This window comes from Eubalaena glacialis, chromosome 4 (genome assembly GCF_028564815.1).
Source record: "Eubalaena glacialis isolate mEubGla1 chromosome 4, mEubGla1.1.hap2.+ XY, whole genome shotgun sequence".
Lineage (NCBI taxonomy): Eukaryota > Metazoa > Chordata > Mammalia > Artiodactyla > Balaenidae > Eubalaena > Eubalaena glacialis.
Genome location: NC_083719.1, coordinates 108,169,028 through 108,189,995, shown reverse-complemented (window position 1 = coordinate 108,189,995; position 20,968 = coordinate 108,169,028). Strand labels below are relative to the sequence as shown.

At 36.2% G+C, this 20,968-nt stretch overlaps 1 protein-coding gene across 1 annotated transcript in view; it reads right to left on the bottom strand.

Moving 5' to 3' along the window:
* Positions 1 to 20,968, bottom strand: part of ADAMTS19 (ADAM metallopeptidase with thrombospondin type 1 motif 19) — a 302,428-nt gene that overhangs the window by 51,856 nt on the left and 229,604 nt on the right. Inside the window, exons 17-18 of the mRNA XM_061188127.1 lie at positions 4,780 to 4,937; positions 877 to 1,030 (exon numbers count right to left, since the gene is read on the bottom strand). Of these exons, the coding sequence (XP_061044110.1) occupies positions 877 to 1,030; positions 4,780 to 4,937 (312 nt within the window). The remainder of the gene's footprint in view (positions 1 to 876; positions 1,031 to 4,779; positions 4,938 to 20,968) is intronic.

Genomic DNA, 20,968 nt, shown 5'->3' with positions numbered 1-20,968 from the left:
TGCACCACTAGTTTTCTGTTCTATTCTAGAAAACCCACATTGGGAAATCATCATGTATAATTTCCCCTATTAAAAACAACAACAAACTCTTTGATTCATATTCCCTTCCAGCTAATGCCACATTTCTCTGCCTTCTTGTTTCAGCAAAATTTCCTGTTACCTTGAGTTCTTTCTTCAATTCATCACATGCTATTTTCTCTTGAATTCACTCCACTTAGTCTTTTGAGCCAAATCATTAAAAGTAATTTTGACAGAGTCATCATTGACCTCTATGTTTCAAATATAAAAACAGAATATCTTTTGAAATACAATAAATATATTTGAATGTAATAGTCAATTTCAATGCACATTATTTTTGACTTATTAGCAGCTTTTGAAACAGTCGATCATTCTCTCTTTCTTGTAATAAATACTTTCTCACTTGCCTTACAGAAAAGCATTCTCATTTGCATGTTTTTTCTCCAATGTTGTTGGCTACTTATTTTAATATGCTTTGTTGGTTTCTTCCCATCTCTCTGAACTCTAAATGGTATAGTGTCCCAAGTAAATATAAAAGTGTAAGTATATGACATAACAACCTGTATGGTGTCTAGGGCAGCCCCCATAAGTGTTAAGATTTATGCAAAGCAATGCAATGAGTGATCATATTGAGTGACATATGTAACAACTGTACATAGCCTTTCTTCAATTCATGCCAGATTTTGCTGCAAAATAGTTCAGGCATTTAGGCACTAAATGTGTCACAAAAAACTTTCAGTTTCCAATCCTTTATGGAGTTTGAAATTTTAGATAAGCGGTTATGGACCTGTCTTAATTATCAATGGTTAATCAGAAAAGAAGCTGTTTTGGAAAGATAAATACTGAAAAATACTTCACCTCCTCCACACGTGGCATCGCAATCTTCCCAGCCTGTGTGTGTCCACATGAAAAGGGGTTCAGGTGCTTTGGAGCTCTGATTCTCTGGTACAGGGTCTGATGGGATAGTGTATTCATAATGAAGACCATAATTCTGGTCTTGAAACAGCAGCACCTGTAATATATAAAAGTGATGAAGGCAGATGGATCAAAGTAGAGCATTTTCAATGTAAAGCATAAAACTAAGGATACAAATACCTTAAAATGCTTTTTGCATGGTGTGCATGCTCCTTTAATACACAGTAGACTTGAGATATTATGCTTAAATGTTGAAATTGTCCTACTTCTGAAAACACTGGAGTTACACACTTACCTTTGAGCTAAAGACAGCATGAAAAAATAGCCCACTTGAATAAGGTCAGAGATACCACATCACTTTCTCCCAAGTTGATGGACTAGACAGTCTCTCAAAGCATGGTACATGTATGAGGTGACTTTAGTAGGGGGGGACAGGGACATGTGTCCTACATAACCTCAAGATATAACCCACGATCTAATATCAAATGAAGCCGTTCCACTCATATAAAAAAGAAAGATGAATAATAAGTCCCTGTGTCAACAGAGGAAGAGAAGATTTTGGGAATCATTTCACTCCATAAGGGTAGAGAACTTCTAAGCCAATTAGAGGACAAGAATTTTATTCCATGTATACTTACAGTTAAACTTTAACTTTGGCAAGGTTACTAATTTTCCATTTATAATAAAGATCATTTCCTTTGAAAAGAAATTTATGTTAAAAAGAACTTCTAAATGCAAATTAACTTAATAACGGTACAGTTATGTACACATATGTAAACAGTGTAAGAAACCATAAAGGATGTATGAGAATGATTGAACTTTGGGCTACACTGGCCTAAACCATAAGCAGGGACCATGTCTGCTTTGTTCTCCCATGGTACCCAGTATCAAGCTAAGAACTGCATCATCATGAGCAAGCATACATATTTTAAATGAAAGAAAAATACCTGAAATATACTCATTTTAAATAAAAGAATGAATGAGAATATATGTTTCTTTATAAATACATTTTCACCAAATATGTCAAACAAGCCCATGGAATATATCACTTCTATGGATCTGAGGATTTATGGAAGCAGTCTATATGACACACTGTGATGTATAAAAACATATATATCTAAATTTTAAATTATGTTAAAGTATTAGAAAACTTTGATATTTAATCTGTATCAAGGTGGTTGTAATGACAGGTTACAGAGTTAACACTTAATAGGAAAAAATTTAAATGAGCCCAGGGTTAATCTTCTTTACTTCTTTTTCTTAAGATTCTGCCTCAATATATTATCAGAAATACTAAGATAAATTTTAATATGTGGATTGGGGAACTAGTAACATTATAAACATAAACATTTATAACATTATAAATCAACTATATCAACAATAAAAATAATACTTTAAAAATTCATATATACTAACATACTGGGTACTACTTCTAAGTATATCACAGTGCTTATTTTGGCTTTAAATATCTCATTTCATGCTGCCAGTGACTTTTCAGCTAAATGAGTTAAAAAAGAGAGAGATGGACTCACCTTGTTTATGGAAATAACCAGACTATTACATGATTTTTAAATTGATGAAATGAACATATAAATAAATCATTTGCCAACTTATTTAATTAAATGAAATTCATGTCTTTTTTTCTTAAAAAACTACCTTTTCATCGACAGAACTTTAGATTGTCCTTGAATATCTAATGCCATTTAAAATAAAGACATTGGCTACAAAATCATTAGCTCTTTCTTAAACCATTTGAACTTGGCAGTATTCTTTGCAAGAAGGAAAGTGTGACTGCGTTACAGTTGAGGGGCACATACTGAAGCATGGCAGCAGAAGGTATTGCCTTTCAAAATTCAGTACCAGCTTTCAATCTGTAATAGTCATTAAAGAAAAATATCTTAGAAGTGCAGTTTCCCTTGGATTACTGAATAAATCCAGGTCACATAGATGCCTTCTTTTAGACATAGTTCACTGACTTTAATTATGTTTCATGCTTCCAGGAAAAACCTTGGTAATTACCAGTCAGATTAAGGATTCTGCAGCAAGGAAACTCCCTCTGCCCAACACTGAGGTCTCACATATACTGTTCTAAGATTCTGAATTAGAGGTTCACTAAAAGAGCCTCAGTCTTCTTCCATTAAAAAGAACGTAGTTTACATTCATGTAAGGGAGGCAACCTGATGGCGTTTTCTGCAACCCAATCATTAAACAAATGTTTGTTGTTGATAATGTTGTTATTCTAAGTGACCCAGTCATGGAAAGAGCCAGATATTGGTCATACAATGTTTGTTTCGTCATTTTTTTTTCCCTCTCTCCAGATGGCAGAGGGCACAGAGTGGAGTTTCCAATTCAAATTAAATAAAAGGACCCAGAGGAACTGTGGGGAAATGAACAAAATAATTATTTAAAGTATATGCATACTCATGATCCAAGGCTGTCTGGTGTAAAGAACTTAGATTTAAGCTCTGCATCAGGAGAGGCAGCATAGAAGATGGATTAACACCTGGTTTATTCAAAGCTAAATAACTTACTGGGAGGCACTGAGCACAGTATTTAACCTTTTACATACTTAGTGTCTTCTAATCTGTAAAATGGAGTAATAATAATACTTACTACACAGGGTTATTTTGAGGATTAAATGCTGTAATGAACATAAAGCACTTTTGGATAGGGTCTGACTCTCAGTGCTTGATGGTGTATATTATTACTAGTATTAAGATTCGGAACAGAAGGCCCCCATGCAACTCACCCTGCTCCCTTTATGCATATTCCTGTTGGTAAAGTCTATTGACTGCAGTTCTCTAAAACATTCTTACTTGAAATGTGGTCAGTGGACCAGCAGTAGTGGCATCACCTGGGAGGTGGTTAGAAATGCAGGTCTCAGGTTCCTCCCCAGAATATGCATTTTAACAAGAACCCCAGGTGATTTGCAGGCATGTTAAAGTAGGAAAAGCAAATGGGTCAGTATGACATTTGAACCTCTGGCTGCTATACTGGCAACACAGATGTCTCCAGTTGAGGAAGAATTCAACTTTAATTGTGTGGAGATATTAAATAATGTGGTACACCACACTCCAAATAAATAGTCAGTTGACTGTATTTTAGAGTTGTTTTTATGTGTGGACTCAAAGAGGTGTTGAAGTGTGTGAATCTCAGACTTTGCCACCAGAAGAAAAATCTCCTGAGCCATTAGCATTGACTGCAATGATCAAGGTCAAAAGAGGCATGTGAACCTGCCACGAGCGAGGGCGCAGAGCCCCAATGTCCTGATTCTTTCACTCCAAACTCAGACCAATCTTCTGCTACATGGTAAAGAAACTTATTATCCCAAACATTCAAATTATCATAATTCTTTACAGGAATCACTTAACCTAGTAAGAACACAATGGGGTAATTGGAAGCCTTGTTAGATATTTATCAAACGTTTTCCCCCGGGAACAATACCATTTTATCAAAAGTATTTTATACAGATTCAGGCAATGCCCATTTCACAGATGTATGAAATGCTACGGTTTGCCATATTATAGCACTCTCTTTATAGACATCCACTCTGGTTAGTAAACATATGTTTTTAGGGAAAGAGGAAACTTATTGCCTGCTAATTCACTTCTACTGTGAGTCTGTGAATTCCCTAAAATATCGTGTTCCTTTCGTAATAATTTCCATTTTTAGACATCTTGATTTCAAACACGTTAAAAAACTCTAAAAACCCACCTCACCTCTTAAATAATTTTAAATGTTTACTTGACAATTCAAATTTGGAAAAAAGATAAGAGAAGGCACGGTGGGAATGTCCTTTGTCATAGGAAGCTGATTATGCAATGTTATCGATTCGTTCCCTCATACCAGGAGGTGTAATGGTGATGTAGTAGGACCTTTGGCGGAGATCTTCTCCCAGAGACCTCGTCTTACATAATGGACAGTAGTTCCCGCTAAGTTGAATGCTCCAGAGTGTTCAATCTTCCAGTCACTATTAATAGACTGTTTTCCAGTGTCTCGGAGAGCTATAAAAAGGTTATAAAATATTATGAGATTAACAAGTCAGCATCATTAATCACTATCCACTTTGCATGATTTTGTTTAAAGCATTTCATTCATTTCTAAACTAAATGGTCAACACTCCCTGATGTAAAACATGAGGAATCTCCTCTTTGGGAAAGTCTGCAATCACAGCAAATGCCACAGGAAGTTCTCCTTCTCTCCTGAAGCTGTCCACAAACCATACAGTCACGTTTATCCTTGCCTCCTCCAACCTCCTTTGAACACTTGATGTCTATAACCTTATTTTGTGTCCCTTAATCATTTATTCTTTAACAACATATTATTATTTTAAAGGCTATGTGTGTCTGTGTTGTCTATGCAATGATCCAATGAACAATGTGAAGGCTGGTACTACATCTTATACATGCTCTGTACCTCCTATGCCACCCAGGAAAGAGTGTGATGACAGAAAGATCATGACATGGAATGTTAACTAACAGATCAGAATGACAGGGTTACGTTCAATACAAAACAATTCAAAGATAATGTGTTAGTTCTAAAAACAGAACTCAGAACCTTTAAACATCCCTAGTTTGTGATTTATTGTGTACAAGAATAGAGGATAAATGCTAATTCTCACCCACAAGCAGCCATCATTTGTATGAAACTTTATGGAGTAACTTTGTTTACCTATACTTTTTTTCTCTTTTTCTTTTTTGACCTGATCTGTGCTACTATTTAAATGAGATTCATAACATGGAAGTGACATGTCACGATTATCATTTAAAATTAAGGATTCCTTCCGCTTTTTCCAAATGATTTTATTTTATATTTAAACTTTAAACTCTCCCATATAATTGAATTTCTCTTTCAAAAACATTTACCTGTGGAAGCAACCTAAGTGTCCATCATTGGATGAATGGATAAAGAAGATGTGGCACATATATACAATGGAATATTAGCCATAAAAAGAAATGAAATGGAGGTGTTTGTAATGAGGTGGATGGACCTAGAGTCTGTCATACAGAGTGAAGTAAGTCAGAAAGAGAAAAACAAATACTGTATGCTAACACATATATACGGAATCTAAGGAAAAAAAAAAGGTCAGGAAGAACCGAGAGGTAAGACGGGAATAAAGACACAGACCTACTAGAGAATGGACTTGAGGATATGGGGAGGGGGGAGGGTGAGCTGTGACAAAGTGAGAGAGTGGCATGGACATATATACACTACCAAACGTAAAATAGATAGCTAGTGGGAAGCAGCCGCATAGCACAGGGAGATCAGCTCGGTGCTTTGTGACCACCTAGAGGGGTGGGATAGGGAGGGTGGGAGGGAGGGAGATGCAAGAGGGAAGAGATATGGGAACATATGTATATGTATAACTGATTCACTTTGTTATAAAGCAGAAACTAACACACCATTGTAAAGCAATTATACTCCAATAAAGATGTTAAACTCTAAAAAAAAAAAAAAATTTACATGAAGATTCATCGAAGGTTTTTATGCCATAATGTTATGAAAATGTTTTGATAATAAGCCAATAAATCTTCTAAAATATTATTTAAGCCAATCTCTATTTATTGAATGTTTGAGGATTTCCAACTTTTTAATATTGTAAATAATGCTCAGATAAATACACTGTACACTAAATATTTGTATACCTGAATACTTCCCTTGGATAGATTCCCAGATTTGGAATTACAGAGTCAAAGAAATCAAACATTTAAAGATTTGGAAAAACAATTTCAAATTGATTTTAAAAAGTTTGCAAGAATTTATGCTTTCATAACAGTGACTGAGAGTGTCCATTTCTGAACACCTCCTTGAAAGCACCTTTCTCTTGTATAATATTTAATCATGCCTAAATCATTGCTTATCAAGCATCCGCTATAAATCAGGAAATACTCAAAGTTCTGGGACTTCCCAAATGAACAATAGAAATATGTTCTCTGGCTTCATAGAACTTATCATCTAACTAGCAAACCAGATATTAATCAAGTCATAAGTAACCAACTAATTATAATTACGCTGAAACTTGTGAGGGAGGAATCAGGAAAGGCTTGCCTGAAGGATGTCATTTATGGAGGATGCTAGCCAGGGGAAAAGAGAAACATAGAAAGAGTGTTCAAGACTGAGGGAACTACAGATGCAAAGGTCACCATTGCAGCTTGGTGAGAATCAGGTAGCAAATGTGCAGATGCCACATGTACTGAAGTGGATCATGAACTCATGAGGCTGGAGAGTAAGGAATAGCCAGATCTTATAAGCCTTGTTAAATTTTAGAGGCTTTTTCCTAAGAAAAAATATAAAACTATACAAGATTTTGAACAATATTGTACAGAAAATGGACTTGCATAGGACAAATTTGTATAGAGAAGACAGAATAGTAGCCCAATGGAAAGTAATGGTGGCTTGGCTTAAGGTAGTAGAGAAAAGTGCAAAGAGGAATTTAGGAGTGAAATTGATAAAATATGATGATGACTTGGTTGTCCTGTGTGAAAGGAAGTGTCAGGAATGATGCCAGGTTTCTAGTATGAGAAACAGTGGGTTATAAAAGCAAACAGTGAGATTGGAAAGGCTAGCAAAAAAAATGATTGAGGAGAAATATCAGGATTTGAATTTTGAACAATCCAGATTTTTAGAAAAGTCTCTTTTTGCTATTGAGGTTAAAGATATTTTTCATTTGCTTGTTAGTTATTTGTCTTTTAAATTTAAATTAATTAAGCAAATTATAAATTATCTGTGAAGGTTTTTTGGTCCACTAAGAGATTTTTCTGGAGTTTATATTCTCATTATTATAAGCAACATGTTAATAAAAGTATTGAAATTTTACCTCTTAATTTCTACCAAGTAATATCTTTATCACATACTGCATATAAAGTATAATGTTTTAGATGAAATATTAAGCATAAATATTTTCAGATGTATGAAAAATATATAAGTACTAATGTTTACCTTGAATTTTAAACTTGAAAGGGAAATACATTGCCAGAAACTCTCAACACTTTGCAAATAGCTCTTACCATCTACAAATGGATATACTTCTGATAATGCTAGATTGATTAAAAAAATAATGATTTTGTCTAAAAGGTAAAGTACTTCTTGTATTTCTCTAAGGTCTATTAAATATTCTGAGAGTCTTTTTGGCCTAGATTTGTACTGCAGCCAGTATAATTCCATTCTTTTTTCCTGTATCTCAACATATATTCATGACACTATTATAAAGGAATATTTCCTGAAAATCTCTAAGAAAAATGCCTTAAAAACCTTTTGTGGTGACTACAGTATAATGTTGAGACTCAACTGGTATTCTGGAATTCAGCATTCCCCGCCCAAATGCCACATGCATGTATCTGAAAACCCACACAATTTATAAGCTTAAGAGCAACCTTATATGCAGACTCAATACTCTGGGTGTGTGGTGTTTCCTGGTTTTGGTTTTTAATTCATTAGCTTTAAAAACGTTTTTAGAAAATCTGTTTCTGGCCATAGCTGAATAACTGGAACTGCACTATCTCTCCCCCGTAAACAACTAGAAAACTAGACAGTATATGAAACAACTGTTCCCAGACACTGGACAATGGACAACAGAGAACTGTGATCCCTAAGAGGAGGAGACCAAATGCTCTCTAAAATTACTTGACTTTCTGCCCGAAGATATTTAGCAGGCCCCACCACAGAGAGGGGGAACTCAAGCAGAGCACAGATAACGAGGGCTTCAGCGAGATGAGGACACAGAGAATGGAGTTCAAACTGGCTAAGGCAGCTGGAATCTGTTTTATTGAGTACTGGAGAAGAGGAAGCAACACAGCGACAAGCTTCAAAATATTTCATAAGTTGACATAGTGTGAGGGACATAACCTAGAGGATTTCACTTATTTATGCTTGCCGTGTAGAGACCTCTATCCTATTTAAGCTGCAACAGCCTCCTTATATACTCTCACTGTTACACTTAACTATCAGCCCTATCATTTATCAGTTCATCTTATTGTCTGTCTTGGAGCCCTTAAAGTCTTTCGTTTTCACTTTTACGTCTCTTTTGGAGGTTACCTTAAACCTTACTAGTTTATGTAATGACCCAATGGAAAGAAATGGGAATAACCAGGTACCTGGCAGGTTGGACACAATAGAGTTTTCATAGGACACAGGGAATATGGGCGGCAGGGGGGTAGTGTCAAGTGCATGCTATTTCACAATTATCTTTTTGTTTTATATTACAGAAGTTAACTACCTTCTAATTCCTACAACACTATCCATTAACATCAAGCAGCATGGTATTACACCAAATATTGGCAACTTAAACTTCTACAACAGAATTTCTTAGAGCCACTCAAAAATAACTGTTTCATTTGTTTCATCCTTCATCTGTCAAAAATTTTTGTGGCAGAAACTACCATGGTAGTTTAAAGGAGAATGATCTCAGTTTACTTGCACTATTCTTTTAAAGTCTTGAGTTTCTATAAATCCTAGAGTTAACTGATTATTACTAAATTCTTAAGAAACAAAAGAAGTCTTTTTTCCTAAAAGTTCTGGTATTTTTCAAGGAAACGAAGTGAACCATTAACAAACAGAATGCATTTTTTTCTATGATACGGTAATTAGGAAAACCAACCAAAATACGAATATGATAAAAGCAAAAGAAAAAAATCTTCAAAGGTGTTCCTTTGAGCCTGAAACTAAATATTGTACTAAGTTGCAAATAAGTGGGGTGAAATTCCGCAAGGCTGGGAAAAGAGAAACTACCTAGGACCTGTAAACTGCACAACTACTGGAGCTTGCGTAGGGTTGGAAGACATATGCATTCTATGCTATCAGAGTGAAGATATCTTACTGAACATACAGACTCCTCAGAGGAGAACCTAGAAAGGCTGAATATTAGAAATAAAGCTGGTCTAGTCCTAGAATAAAGGCTCCCTGAAAAGGGAGGGTAGGCACAAAAATTATTTGAAGACATAGTGTTCAAAATTTTTCCAAATCTGATGTAAACCATAAACCTACAGATCTGAGAAGTACATTGGAACCCAAACAGGATAAGCATAAAGAAAGCCATACCAAAGCACAATACAATCAAACTGCTAGCACACAATGATAGGGAGAACAATCTTAATAGTGGCCATATTTAAAATAGATAACCAACAAGGACTTACTGTATAGCACAGGGAAATCTACTCAATATTATCTACAACCTAAATGGGAAAGGAATTTGAAAAAGTATAAATGCATGTATATGTATAACTGAATCACTTTGCTGTACACCTGAAACTAACACAACATTGTTAATCAACTATACTCCAGTATAAAATAAAAAGTTAAAAAAATAAAAGATAAAAAGCATGGAATCATAAAAAAAATAGTGGTCAAAAAGGAAACAGGCATATTAGATATAGGGGAAAAAAGATTTAAGAATTCCCTGGATATACCATTACAACTAATGCAAGCCAGAAGACAATGAAACGTTACCTTAAAGTGAAAAAAACAAAACAAAGTAAAACAAAACAAAATATAGAATTCTATATTCAGTGAAAATATCCTTCACATATGAAGGTGAAATAAATATACTGTCAGACAAACAAAATCTGAGAAATTTGGCTGCCAGAAGACTTGCTCTACAAGAAGTATTAAAGGATGTTCTTCAGTCTAAAAGAACATGGTTCTACATGGAAACAGGTGTCTATGTGAAGGCATGAAGAATGCTGGTACTGGTAAATGTACAAAAATATCTAAGTATGTCCTTATTAGTTGTCTATTTTATAAGGACCTACTGTATAGCACAGGAAACTCTTCTCAATACTCTGTAATGACCTACATGGGAAAAGAATCTAAAAAAGAGTGGGTATATGTTTAACTGATTCACTTTGCTGTACAGCAGAAACTAACACAACATTTTAAATCAACTATCCTTAAATAAAAATTTTTAAAAATTAAAAAATAAAAAAATAAAATAAAAATATATGTAATTTTTTCATTAATAAGTTCTTTATAGTATAATTAACTATTTAAAGCATAAATAGTTACAATGTATTTTGGTGCTTAAAGCATATGTAGAAATAAGTTGATTATATAAAATGTAGAAATAAAATGTATAATAGCACAAAGGAGGGGAAGGAGGAAAAGGGAACTAAACTGTTCTAAGGAACTTACATTACATGTAAAGTGGCACAATATAATCTGAAGGGAGACTATAATAAGTTAAAAACTCATACAGTAAAGCAATCAATGAAAATATAAAACATGAGCTATACATGGCTGATAAGCAAATAAAGGAGATTAATGGAATACTAAAAAAAAAAAAAAAAATCCAACAGAAGCCAGATAAAGAGGAAAAAAGGAATAGAAAGGAATGAAATACATAGAAAAATTCAATATTCACATAATTATATTATGTTTAAATGTACTATGATATTAGTTAGGATAGATTATCAGGCCAGAGGGCCAACTATATTCAATTTACAAGAATGTACTTTAAAAATGAAAGATAGGGAGATTAAACCTAAAAGGATAGAAAGAATTAAGCATGCAACACTAATCAAAAAAGATGTATTGGCTATATTAATATCAGATAGCATGGACTTCAGGTCAAGGAATATTCTAAGATCAAAAGAGAATTTTTTAAAATGTCATTTAAATTTAAATTACTTTAAATGTAAAATCTCAAATGACAATTAAAATTTATTAAGGAGATCATAAAATCTCAAGTGTATAACAAAGCATCAAAATGCGCGAAGCAAAAACTGACATAATTGAAAGGAGATATAGAAAAATCCACAGTTTTAATCAGAGATTTCAATATTTCTCTTTCCTTAGATGATAAAAGAAGAAAATCAGTAAGAATATAGAACACTTGAACCAAATGGAGGCAACTGATATTTAGAGAAGAGTCAGCATTGCAGAATATAATTTTTTTTTCAAGTATAAATGAAACATTAACCAATATAAGCCATAGGCCATGAAACAAGTCTCAGTTGAAATCAGGCAGTACAGCTGACCCTTGAACATGTATGTGAACTGTGTGGGCCACTTATACACGGATTTTTTTCAATGGTAAATACTTCACTACTACATGATCTCCCATCCCCACCTCCCCTGATGTTTGAATTTACAAATGCTGAACTGAATCGCAGATAGCGAGAAACGGTATATATGGAGGAAGAGCCTATGTGGAGATCTGACTATAAATTATACTAGGATTTTTGGCTGTATGGAGGGTAGGCGTCCCTAACCCCCACGTCGTTCAAGGATCAACTACATATTCTCTTTCCACGCAGATTTAAACTGGAATCAATAACAAAATATCTACTAGAAAATCTACAAATACTTGGAAATTAAACAATACAGTTACAAATAACCCATGAGTCAAAGTAGAAACCACAATGACAATTTGAAAATATTTTAAACAAAAAGTATGACCTGCAAAAATTGTGGAATGCAGCTAAAGCAGTGCTTAGAAAAACTGTCATATTAGCAAAGAAGAAAGGACTAAAATCAATTACCTAAGTTTCTAACTTAAAATGGTATTAAAAAAATCGATTTAAACCTAAAGTAAGTAGGAAGAAAATAATAAAGACCAAAAGTCAATTGAATAGAAAGCAGATTAACAATAGATGCAATTAATGACACTAAAAGTTGGTTATTTCAAAAGATCAAAAACGGATAAAACTCTAGTTTGACTGATTAGGAAAAGAAGACAAAAATTAACAACATCAGAAATGAGAGGAGAAATATTGCTATAGTGCATATAGACACTGTAGTGTTATAAGGACATATTATAAACCACTTCAAGACAATAAACTTGATAAGTGAAATAGATAAGTTCTTTGAAGACACCAATTACCAAATCTGACACAAGAATTAAAAGAACATCTGACTAGTTATAAACACAAACACACACACACACACACACACACACACACACACACACACATACTAAAGAAATTAGGCTGGGATTCAAAAACCTTCCCAGAAAGAAAATACCAATGTTCAAACATTTAAGGAAAAACAGTACCAGTTTTATACAAAATTTACTATAAAACAGAACAGGAGGGGCACAAGGGTTCTTCAAATGTACTAAAAATGTTATTTTTCTTAAGGTAGGTAATAAATATAAACATTTGTACTTTACTGTTTCCTTTATAACTAACTATTGATTAAGAATATTTGTTTCTATCTATTAAATATTCATGAAAATTACATTTTTATATATTCTGGACACAAATTCTTTTCATGATAAATTTATTGCAAATATTTTTCTCTGAGACTATGGCTTTTTATTTTCTTAATGATGTCTTTAAAAGAACAGTAGTTTATTTATTTATTTAATTTGTATTCAATTATTTTTCAAATCTCACCTTCTCTTTTTTTTTTAACATTTTTATGGGACTATAATTGCTTTACAATGGTGTGTTAGTTTCTGCTTTATAACAAAGTGAATCAGTTATAAATATACATATATCCCCATATCTCTTCCCTCTTGTGTCTCCCTCCCTCCCAGCTGCCTATCCCACCCTTCTAGCTGGTCACAAAGCACCGAGCTGATCTCCCTGTGCTATGCGACTGCTTCCCAGTAGCTATCTATTTTACATTTGGTAGTGTATATATGTCCGTTTATACACTACCACTCTCTCACTTTGTCCCAGCTTACCCTTCCCCCTCCCCGTGTCCTCAAGTCCATTCTCTAGTAGGTCTGCATCTTTATTCCCGTCTTGCCCCTAGGTTCTTCATGACCATTTTTCTTTTTTTTAGATTCCATATATATGTGTTAGCATACGGTATTTGTTTTTCTCTTTCTGACTTACTTCACTCTGTATGACAGACTCTAGGTCCATCCACCTCACTACAAATAACTCAATTTCGTTTCTTTTTATGGCTGAGTAATATTCCATTGTATATATGTGCCGCATCTTCTTTATCCATTCATCTGTCAATGGACACTTAGGTGGCTTCCATGTCCTGGCTATTGTAAATAGAGCTGCAATGAACATTGTGGTACATGAATCTTTTTGAATTATGGTTTTCTCAGGGTATATGCCCAGTACTGGGATTGCTGGGTTGTATGGTAGTTCTATTTTTAGTTTTTTAAGGAACCTCCATACTGTTCTCCATAGTGGCTGTATCAATTTACATTCCCACCAACAGTGCAAGAGGGTTCACTTTTCTCCACACCCTCTCCAGCATTTATTGTTTCTAGATTTTTTGATGATGGCCATTCTGACCGGTGTGAGATGATATCTCATTGTAGTTTTGATTTGCATTCCTCTAATGATTAATGATGTTGAGCATCCTTTCATGTGCTTGTTGGCAATCTGTATATCTTCTTTGGAGAAATGTCTATTTAGGTCTTCTGCCCATTTTTGGATTGGGTTGTTTGTTTTTTTGATATTGAGCTGCATGAGCTGCTTGTAAATTTTGGAGATTAATCCTTTGTTAGTTGCTTCATTTGCAAATATTTTCTCCCATTCTGAGGGTTGTCTCTTCGTCTTGTTTATGGTTGCCTTTGTTGTGCAAAAGCTTTTGAGTTTCATTAGGTCCCATTTGTTTACTTTTGTTTTTATTTCCATTTCTCTAGGAGGTGGGTCAAAAAAGATCTTGCTGTGATTTATGTCATAGAGTATTCTGCCTATGTTTTCCTCTAAGAGTTTGATAGTATCTGGCCTAACATTTAGGTCTTTAATCCATTTTGAGTTTATTTTTGTGTATGGTGTTAGGGAGTGTTCTCACTTCATTCTTTTACATGTAGCTGTCCAGTTTTGCCAGCAGCACCTACTGAAGAGGCTGTCTTTTCTCCATTGTACATACTTGTCTCCTTTATCAAAGATAAACTGATCATATGTGCGTGGGTTTATCTCTGGGCTTTCTATCCTGTTTCATTCATCTATATTTCTGTTTTTGTGCCAGTACCATACTGTCTTGATTACTGTAGCTTTGTAGTATAGTCTGAAGTCAGGAAGCCTGATTCCTCCAGCTCCGTTTTTCTTGCTCAAAATTGCTTTGGCTATTCGGGGTCTTTTGTGTTTCCATACAAACTGTGAAATTTTTTGTTCTAGTTCTGTGAAAAATGTCTGTGGTAGTTTGATAGGGATTGCATTGAATCTGTAGATTGCTTTGCATAGTATAGTCATTTTCACAATGTTGATTCTTCAAATCCAAGAACATGATATATCTCTCCATCTATTTGTATTACCTTTAATTTTTTTCATCAGCGTCTTATAATTTTCTGCATACAGGTCTTTTGTCTCCTTAGGTAGGTTTATACCTAGGTATTTTATTCTTTTTGTTGCGATGGTAAATGGAAGCGTTTTCTTAATTTCACTTTCAGATTTTTCATCATTAGTGTATAGGAATTCAAGAGATTTCTATACATTAATTTTGTATCCTGCTACTTTACTAAATTCATTGATTAGCTCTAATAGTCTTCTGGTAGCATCTTTAGGATTCTCTATGTATAGTATCATGTCATCTGCAAACAGTGACAGCTTTACTTCTTCTTTTCTGATTTGGGCTCCTTTGATTTCCTTTTCTTCTCTGATTGCTGTGCCTAAAACTTCCAAAACTATGTTGAATAATAGTGGTGAGACTGGGCAACCTTGTCTTGTTCCTTATCTTAGTGGAAATGGTTTCAGATTTTCACCATTGAGGATGATGGTGGCTGTGGGTTTGTCATATATGGCCTTTATTATGTTGAGGTAAGTTCCCTCTATGCCTACTTTCTGGAGGGTTTTTATCATAAATGGGTGTTGAATTTTGTGAAAAGCTTTCTCTGCATCTATTGAGATGATCATATGGTTTTTCTCCTTCAATTTGTTAATATGGTGTATCACATTGATTGATTTGCATATATTGAAGAATCCTTGCATTCCTGGGATAAAACCCACTTGATCATGGTATATGATCCCTTTAATGTGCTGTTGGATTCTGTTTGCTAGTATTTTTTTGAGGATTTTTGCATCTATGTTCATCAGTGATATTGGCCTGTAGTTTTCTTTCTTTGTGACATCTTTGTCTGGTTTTGGTATCAGGGTGATGGTGGCCTCGTAGAATGAGTTGGGGAGTGTTCCTCCCTCTGCAAGATTTTGGAAGAGTTTGAGAAGGATATGTGTTAGCTCCTCTCTAAATGTTTGATAGAATTCGCCTGTGAAGCCATCTGGTCCTGGGCTTTTGTTTGTTGGAAGATTTTTAATCACAGTCTGAATTTCAGTGCTTGTGATTGGTCTGTTTATATTTTCTATTTCTTCCTGGTTCAGTCTTGGAAGGTTGTGCATTTCTAAGAATTTGTCCATTTCTCCCAGGTTGTTCCTTTTATTGGCATATAGTTGCTTGTAGTAATCTCACATGATCCTTTGTATTTCTGCAGTGTCAGTTGTTACTTCTCCTTTTTCATTTCTAATTCTATTGATTTTAGTCTTCTCCCTTTTGTTCTTGATGAGTCTGGCTAATGGTTAATCAATTTTGTTTATCTTCTCAAAGAACAAGCTTTTAGTTTTATTGATCTTTGCTATCATTTCCTTCATTTCTTTTTCATTTATTTCTGATCTGATCTTTATGATTTCTTTCCTTCTGCTAACTTTGGGGTTTTTTTGTTCTTCTAACTGCTTTAGGTGTAAGGTTAGGTTGTTTATTTGAAATGTTTCTTGTTTCTTAAGGTAGGATTGTATTGCTATAAACTTCCCTCTTAGAACTGCTTTTGCTGCATCTCATAGTCTTTGGGTCGTCATGTTTTCATTGTCATTTGTTTCTAGGTATTTTTTGATTTCCTCTTTGATTTCTTCCATGATCTCTTGGTTTTTAAGTAGTGTATTGTTTAGCCTCCATGTGTTTGTATTTTTTACAGATTTTTTCCTGTAATGGATATCTAGTCTCATAGCGTTGTGGTCAGAAAAGATACTTGATACGATTTCAATTTTCTTAAGTATCAATTAAGTCCATCTTGTTTAATGTATCATTTAAAGCTTGTGTTTCCTTATTTATTTTCATTTTGGATGATCTGTCCATTGGTGAAAGTGGGGTGTTAAAGTCCCCTAGTATGACTGTGTTACTGTCGATTTCCCCTTTTATGGCTGTTAGTATTTGCCTTATGTATTGAGGTGCTCCTATGTTGGGTGCATAAATATTTACAATTGTCATATCTTCTTCTTGGATTGATCCCTTGATCATTATGTAGTGTCCTTCTTTGTCTCTTGTAATAGTCTTTGTTTTAAAGTCTATTTTGTCTGATATGAGAATTGCTACTCCAGCTTTCTTTGATTTCCGTTTGCATGGAATATCTTTTTCCATCCCCTCACTTTCTGTCTGTATGTGTCCCTAGGTCTGAAGTGGGTCTCTTGTAGACAGCATATATACGGGTCTTGTTTTTGTATCCATTCAGCCAGTCTATGTCTTTTCTTGGGAGCATTTAATCCATTTACATTTAAGGTAATTATCGATATGTATGTTCCTATTACCATTTTCTGAATTGTTTTGGGTTTGTTATTGTAGGTCTTTTCCTTCTCTTGTGTTTCCTGCCTAGAGAAGTTCCTTTAGCATTTGTTGTAAAGCTGGTTTGGTTGTACTGAATTCTCTTAGCTTTTGCTTGTCTGTAAAGTTTTTAAATTCTCCGTTGAATCTGAATGAGATCCTTGCTGGGTAGAGTAATCTTGTTTGTAGGTTTTTCTCTTTCATCACTTTAAATATGTCCTGCCACTCCCTTCTGGCTTGCAGAGTTTCTGCTGAAAGAGCAGCTGTTAACCTTATGGGGATTCCCTTGTATGTTATTTGTTGTTTTCCCCTTGCTGCTTTTAATATTTTTTCTTTGTATTTAATTTTTGATAGTTTGATTAATATGTGTCTTGGCGTGTTTCTCTTTGGATTTATCCTGTATGGGACTCTCTGTGCTTCCAGGACTTGATTAACTATTTCCTTTCCCATATTAGGGAAGTTTTCAACTATAATCTCTTCAAATATTTTCTCAGTCCCTTTCTTTTTCTCTTCTTCTTCTGGGACCCCTATAATTCTAATGTTGGTGCTTTTAATGTTACCCCAGAGGTCTCTAAGACTGTCCTCAATTCTTTTCAATCTTTTTTCTTTATTCTGCTCTGCAGTAGTTAATTTCCAATATTTTATCTTCCAGGTCACTTATCCATTCTTCTGCCTCAGTCATTGTGCTATTGATTCCTTCTAGAGAATTTATTTTCATTTTTTGAGTTGTTCATCATTGTTTGTTTGCTCTGTAGTTCTTCTAGGTCCTTGTTAAACGTTTCTTGTATTTTCTCCATTCTATTTCCAAGATTTTGGATCATCTTTACTATCATTACTCTGAATTCTTTTTCAGGTAGCTGCCTATTTCCTCTTCATTTGTTTGGTCTGGTGGGTTTTTACCTTGCTCCTTCATCTGCTGTGTGTTTCTCTGTCTTCTCATTTTGATTAACTTACTGCGTTTGGGGTCTCCTTTTTGCAGGCTGCAGATTCGGAGTTCCCATTGTTTTTGGTGTCTGCCCCCAGTGGCTAAGGTTGGTTCAGTGTGTTGTGTAGGCTTCTTGGTGGAGGGGAGTAGTGCCTGTGTTCTGGTGGATGAGGCTGGATCTTGTCTTTCTGGTGGGCAGGTCCATGTCTAGTGGTATGTTTTCGGGTGTCTGTGGCCTTATTATGATTTTAGGCAGTCTCTCTGCTAATGCGTGGGGTTGTGGTCCTATCTTGCTAGTTATTTGGCATAGGGTGTCCAGCACTGTAGCTTGCTGGTCATTGAGTGGAGCTGGGTCTTGGCATTGAGATGGAGATCTCTTGGCGATTTTCTCCATATGATATTATGTGGAGCTGGGAGGTCTCTGGTGGACCAATGTCCTGAACTTGGCTCTCCCACCTCAGAGGCACAGCCCTGATGCCTGGCTGGAGCACCAGAAGCCTCTCATCCACATGGCTCAGAATAAAAGGGAGAAAGAAAGAAAGAAAGAAAGAAAAAGATAAGATAAAATAAAATAAAAGCTATTAAAATAAAAACCAAAAAATAATTATGAAAAAATTTTTTTTAAGTAATTAAAAAGAAAGAAAGAAAGAAGAGACCAAACCAAAAAACAAATCCACCAATGATAACAAGTGCTGAAAACTATACTAAAAACAACAAGAACAACAACAACAAAAAATGGACAGACAGAACCCTAGGACAAATGGTAAAAGCAAAGCTATACAGACAAAATCACACACAGAAGCATACACATACACACTCACAAAAAGAGAAAAAGGGGGAAAAAAAATATATCGTTGCTCCCAAAGTCGACCTCCTCAGTTTGGGATGATTCGTTGTCTATTCAGGTATTCCACAGATGCAGGGTACATCAAGTTGATTGTGGAGATTTAATCCACTGCTCCTGAGGCTGCTGGGAGAAATTTCCCTTTCTCTCTTTGTTCGCACAGCTCCTGGGGTTCAGCTTTGGATTTGGCCCCACCTCTGCGTGTAAGTCACCTGAGGGCATCTGTTCTTCGCTCAGACAGGACGGGGTTAAAGGAGCAGCTGTAGGGGGATCTTGCTGGAGGGACGGGTACAGAGTGCGGGGTGAGCCTGCAGTGGCAGAGGCTGGTGTGATGTTGCAACAGCCTGAATCGCACTGTTTGTTCTCCTGGGGCAGTTGTCCCTGGATCCTGGGACCCTGGCAGTGGCGGGCTGCACAGGCTCCCGGGAGGGGAGGTGTGGATAGTGACCTGTGCTTGCACACGGGCTTGTTGGTGGCTGCAGCAGTAGCCATAGCATCTCATGCCCGTCTCTGGGGTCCATGCTGATAGCCGCGGCTCGCGCCCATCTCTGGAGCTCCTTTAAGCAGCGCTCTTAACCCCTTCTCCTCATGCACAGGGAAACAAAGAGGCAGGAAAAAGTCTCTTGCCTCTTCGGCATTTCCAGACCTTTTCCCGGACTCCCTCCCGGCGAGCCATAGCGCACTAGCCCCCTTCAGGCTGTGTTCACGCAGCCAACCCCAGTCCTCTCATAGTTTTATTTTTGATGAAATCCAGTATATGCCTTTTAGGTGGAAGAGTTGGTAGTTTTGCACATCCATTGTAAAGAAAGCCTTGCTTACCACAATGTCATGAATATGTTTCTATTATGTTTCTTGCTATAAGTTTTAGAGTTTTAGCTTCTTTGTTTAGATTTCTAATCCATTTTGAGTTAATTTTTGTGTATGTTGTAAGGTTGGGGCCAAGGTTCAATTTTCTTCCTCATATAAATATCAAGCTATTCCAGCATTATTTGTTTAAAGAGTACTTTTTCTCTGTGCATTACCTCAACATTTTGGTTGGAAGTCAGTTTACTCCATATTTGTGTGTTTAATTTCATGATGATGATGAATTTGTCAATTTTTCTTGGTCAATTTTTGCTTTAAAGCTTTGAAGCTATATTCCTGGTTCATATAATTTAAAATTATAGGGGAGAGGGGCAAGATGGCGGAAGAGTAAGACGCGGAGATCACCTTCCTTCCCACAGATACATGAGAAATACATCTACACGTGGAACTGCTCCTACAGAACACCCACTGAACGCTGGCAGAAGACGTCAGACCTCCCAAAAGGCAAGAAAATCCCCACGTACTTGGGTAGGGCAAAAGAAAAAAGAAATAACAGAGACAAAAGAATAGGGGCGGGACCTGCACCAGTGGGAGGGAGCTGTGAAGGAGGAAAGGTTTCCGCACACTAGGAAGCCCCTTCGTGGGCAGAGACTGCGGGTAGCAGAGGGGGGAAGCTTCGGAGCCACGGAGGAGAGCGCAGCCACATTGGTGCGGAGGGCAAAGCGGAGATTCCCGCACAGAGGAGCGGTGCCGACCAGCACTCACCAGCCCGAGAGGCTTGTCTGCTCAGCCGCCGGGGCGGGCGGGGGCTGGGAGCTGGGGCTCGGGCTTCGGTGCTAGCCGGGAGGGAGTCCGGGAAAAACACTGCAGTTGCCGAAGAAGCAAGAGACTTTTTCCTGCCTCTTTGTTTCGCGGCGCGCAAGGAGAGGGGATTCAGAGCGCCGCCTAAACGAGCTCCAGAGACGGGCGCGAGCCGCGGCTATCAGCGCGGATCCCACAGCAACCGGGGCGCAGAGGGAAAAACGGAGAGG